This window comes from Opisthorchis viverrini (genome assembly GCF_000715545.1).
Source record: "Opisthorchis viverrini unplaced genomic scaffold opera_v5_85, whole genome shotgun sequence".
Taxonomy (NCBI): Eukaryota; Metazoa; Platyhelminthes; class Trematoda; order Opisthorchiida; family Opisthorchiidae; genus Opisthorchis; species Opisthorchis viverrini.
In genome coordinates, this window is record NW_008751740.1 from 521,110 (window position 1) to 525,523 (window position 4,414).

The 4,414-nt window shown below is 44.7% G+C and overlaps 1 protein-coding gene across 1 annotated transcript in view; it reads right to left on the reverse strand.

Moving 5' to 3' along the window:
• The window catches only part of T265_04832 (hypothetical protein), a gene marked incomplete at both ends in the record, with an annotated part of 20,481 nt that overhangs the window by 170 nt on the left and 15,897 nt on the right, over nucleotides 1-4,414 (reverse strand). The window contains one exon of the mRNA XM_009169678.1: nucleotides 1-486. This exon is cut by the window's left edge and continues 170 nt beyond it. Coding sequence (XP_009167942.1) covers nucleotides 1-486 — 486 coding nt within the window. The remainder of the gene's footprint in view (nucleotides 487-4,414) is intronic.

The following is a 4,414-nucleotide window of genomic DNA, read 5'->3' on the forward strand; positions in this document are numbered from 1 at the left end:
ATACTTCAGTTTGTAGTTGGCCGTTTGTTGTCCTTGTTACGAGCACATCTAGGAACGCCAATTTGTTGTTCTCCTCAGTTTCCATTGTGAATTGGATGCCGGGAAACACGTTGTTCAGCAGTTCCTCTGCTCGTAGTAGTTCATTTTTCTTTACAACAGCAAATGTGTCGTCCACATATCGTACCCATATTTTCGGTTTGATATCTGGCAGTACGATTCGCTCCAGTTTCTGCATTGTAATTTCCGCGATGAGTCCAGAGATTGGTGACCCCATTGGCGCTCCTTTGATCTGTTCGTAATATTCTCCATTGAACTCAAAGTAGGTTGTCAAGCACAGGTGTAGTAGTTCACAGATTTCTTCTTTTCCGAGCGTTCCGTTGATGTTTCCGCGGTTGTCCAGAAGTTCGGCGACCGTCGTCCGTTCTGCATTCAAATCAACCGATGCGAACAGTGAGGTTACATCAAAGGACACCAGTATTTCGTCTTCTTCGATTCTCACGTTTTTAAGTGTGTGAATTAAGTGGTGTGAACTTCTTCATTAAGGCTTCTGGCAATGATGATTCAAGCCCCAGGCCGCCCTTTTTCACACGTGACATCTGGACCATGCACTGGGATCGCCACCAAATACATAAGTGTTTGTGTTTCAGCTTTCTGTCCCATCGGGTCGCTAATCTCTTTGCTGACCTCTCGGAAGTCCTTTCATTTCCCATAGAGACTTGGCTGAATGATCAGAACAAAAGACTCCGCCAGCCATGATCTCCAGCCAGATCGATTCCTTCATTCGAGAAAAGTAAAACAGGACTGGGTATGACTTTATTTTCCGTACTCATTCTAGTGAGAGAATCGACTCAACTGGACTGGGTACAGTCTTTCTGATTATGAAGCTCGATCACGTCTCCAAACAGAAGGGTAGTTGTCTGCATAGTACGATTGAATGAGATGACTCTGTTTGAACTCTGTTTGGACGTATCAGCTGCACATCTTCAGGAACTGAAGATCTCAAGTTTTTCTTCGGTCTTTGTCTCCCCGGAAACATTCATATGTGATTTTTGGTTGATGTCGATATCGGAACACGAATGTTCGGTTCACAGTATCCACTACAGAGCACCGAGAAACTGAATTTGAGCAAACAACCAACGGTTCGAACTGGACTTCACTAAACACCGCAGTTCAAAATTACAACTTGGCTGAATTCACAAGCAAACCCTCATTAAAGAGAGATCATAATCTTGGTTAGCTATTGTCCGAATGTGCACCCCTATCATGCATGCCCATACGCGTTTCTTGACGGGTAGTGCCGCCAAGCTGCAACCAACACTCCTGATTGGGTAGGCCTTAAACTGTCTCCGAAACTTGCACAATATACACACATTTGAGTGAAACTACCCCATTTTCTTTTTGTGCTAACAAAATTGTGCCTGTATGCGAGAAAAAGCATTGGTAAAACATTGCACTACTCGATCTGCGTTCCCTCCCTTTCTTCTTACGTTTCTTACGTTCAGCCGTAGCACCCTTTCGGTACCTAACTGCCATGTCACCTGAAGGTTGAATGAGGGCTGAGAGGTTGCCCCTTTCGGTCAGCAAATTCGCACTCTAACCACTTGGGCTATCTCGTCCCACTGTTTCGCTCGATCTAACTCATTTCCGAGTGGTGACGAAATGTCTGGAAAACCAATTGCTCCGCTTGGTGAACAGACTGAGTGTTCCTCTCCAACATCGTCAAACAATCGATTATCCGATAAATTGGAAAATGTTTGGGATCGGTTGGGAAGTCATCGTTTCAGAGGGGCTTGGTAAACAATCGGTGGATTTATTGCTTCGCAACGTTTCGCTTTTGACACAAAAGGTTCGTCAGGCCAGTTGGGTAAGCAAGTAAGTTGATTGGATTTTAAGGCAGTCAGGAACCAACCAGTGAGATTTCTTATGTCTGGCTGACTTGATCAGTGCTGGGTGCTCAGTCTGATGTTCCTGTTTGTTGGTTATTGGGGGATGACTAACATTTAAGATAGATTGGTTAGGGGGAGGATTTTGTCTTCATGATGAACCCGGATTTTTCGTCCTTGCTTTTTCCAGCGTAGGACACCTTAATGGAAAATTCCTCTTAGCGTCGTTCACAGATTTTGTTCACCTGTGTTCGTCCAAGAGAGCTGGGACAATTGGTTTGAGGATGGGAGTGGGGTGGTTAATTTGATCTAATTCTGTTTGGATCTTGTACGTTTAGACCCAGACAATTTCGCTGATAATTGCACATCGCCTCGTGTCATCTCGGCTGATCGAAGACTGCTGTCCACGAGTTTGCAAGTTCTACCCCTTCTAATCTATTCACACTGGGATGCTTGGTGATTTCCACCGCCTCGGCCACCAATCTCTGTGGTGTGAATCCTAAACCCCGTCTCAGGATGTCCACATTTTCTAAATCTATTCTATGCCCAGTGTCTATTGCATGCCCTGTCATTGCCGAATCTGTGACTATCGCCTGGTATTCATCTACGTTTCTCGGTGGTCTATTAATGGAACGCTTATGCTCACCGATTCTTGTGTGCATTTCCCTGGCCGCCTGACCTATATAAACCTTCGTACAGTCGTTACATTTTATTCTATATACACATTTCCTAGTCCTACCAACCGGAAGGCGATCCCTCGAATGCACCAACACCGAGCGTAAAATCTGGAACGCTACTCTAGTGTTAGCCGTATTCAGTACCCTTCTAATGACTCCAGATGTCCCTGTTTTGTATGGAATGACCACTGTTCCGATCCACTCCCTTACCAATCTCAAGTAAATGTTGATCATCCTCACTAACCAACAAACATCAGACTGAACACCCAGCACTGATCAAGTCGGCCAGTCATAAGAAATCTCACGGACTGGTTCCCTAACTGCCTTAAAACCCAATCAATCTACTTACTTACTCACTTGGCTTGACGAAACTTTCGTGTCAAAAGCGAAACGTTGCCCCGATAGGTCACACGGGCCACAATTTCGAGCAACTATGTCGGACTATTCACTTTGAGATGCAAAAGAGCCTGGTGGAATTGCACAACCGTCAGAAGACCACAAACAAGCCAGGTTGTACCGCTCATCATCTGGTCCAATAGCTCCCACCCCGTCGATCAATGGGAAAAAGAATGAATCCTAAATTTGACCGAGTATAGTTCGCTGCACCCATAAAACGGATTTACAGGTTATGTTAGCAAAAACCGACTCTTGCTCAGTCTCACAACTTCGGGGTTATTGTGTACAGAGTTAAATTCCGAACAGTGAAAGCCCGAGTAGACTCTACCCAGCTTGCCAGTTCAAGGCTGGCTACTCCGACGCGGACAGAAGTTTGGCAGCGCAGCCAACAAGGAACAAGGAAAATCTGGTTTTTAGGGTGAATGGGAGATTTACAAAATTGAACACGCACACTGTTTCCTATCCGGGTCGCTCAAATTCAACGGGACCGCAGGCTGCATCGGACCACCAGCTTTTCCTGAATCCGCCGGATGCGAGAGAACCATCTTGTAGATTTCTAAGGGGGGGGGGTAGAAGCAAAGAGGGGTTTTGTTGGGTATGAGAGCCGTAGTTTCCTACGCAAGACATCTAAATCAAATCCAGAGTTTGACTTTGAAGCAGTATTTTTTTTAATAAAATATTTGTAAGCAAACAGACACACCCCTTCACTCCACTCCGCTCCCTACTTGCAAACTGATGATATCCTCTTGATTGCTGATAAAGCATATGAAATCAGACTACCAAGCTCAGCGAAAAAATGCCAGGACATAAACCTTTTTGCAAGGTGCAGATCGGTAAGATATCTCAGTATTTACACTTCGCACTTAGTCTTCTGAGAATGGAACATTCCACAGAAAAGAGGCCCACGAGGCCGGATGTCTTTCATTCAGAGGTGAATTACGTAAGCGATCGGTGAACATTCTTAGTAATATCAGCTGTTTACCGATTTCGACTCGTGAACTTGGAGTTAAACACATTCAGACTGTCAAGGCATTGCTACAAGGAAAGGTAAATCGAAAAGCTTTTGAGAAAAATCAATGGAAATAGGTAGAAGACCAAAGATCATGAAAGGGCTACAACAAATGACTCTCAGATTTACGCAACAGAGCGAACAACCGTTTAGCTCCAAGGGACACTAATATACAATGTTTTAAAGGAACTGCGAGGAATGATGGAAATCCCATCAGTGTACATTCAGACTGAGTCGGAAAATTGCAATGGTACTTTTGGGAAATGAAGGATGGAAAGAAATGTTATCACGTGGTGTGAGCTCCTTCGGCTCTTCTGTGGATACAAAAAAACGGTGATCCTTCGAAGCGTTGCAAGGCTGCTGCAGAGTCATCCGGTGGCAGCTCCAATCACTGCACGACAAGTACGTGGTTATTACAGATGACATCATGATGATGATGATGATGATGA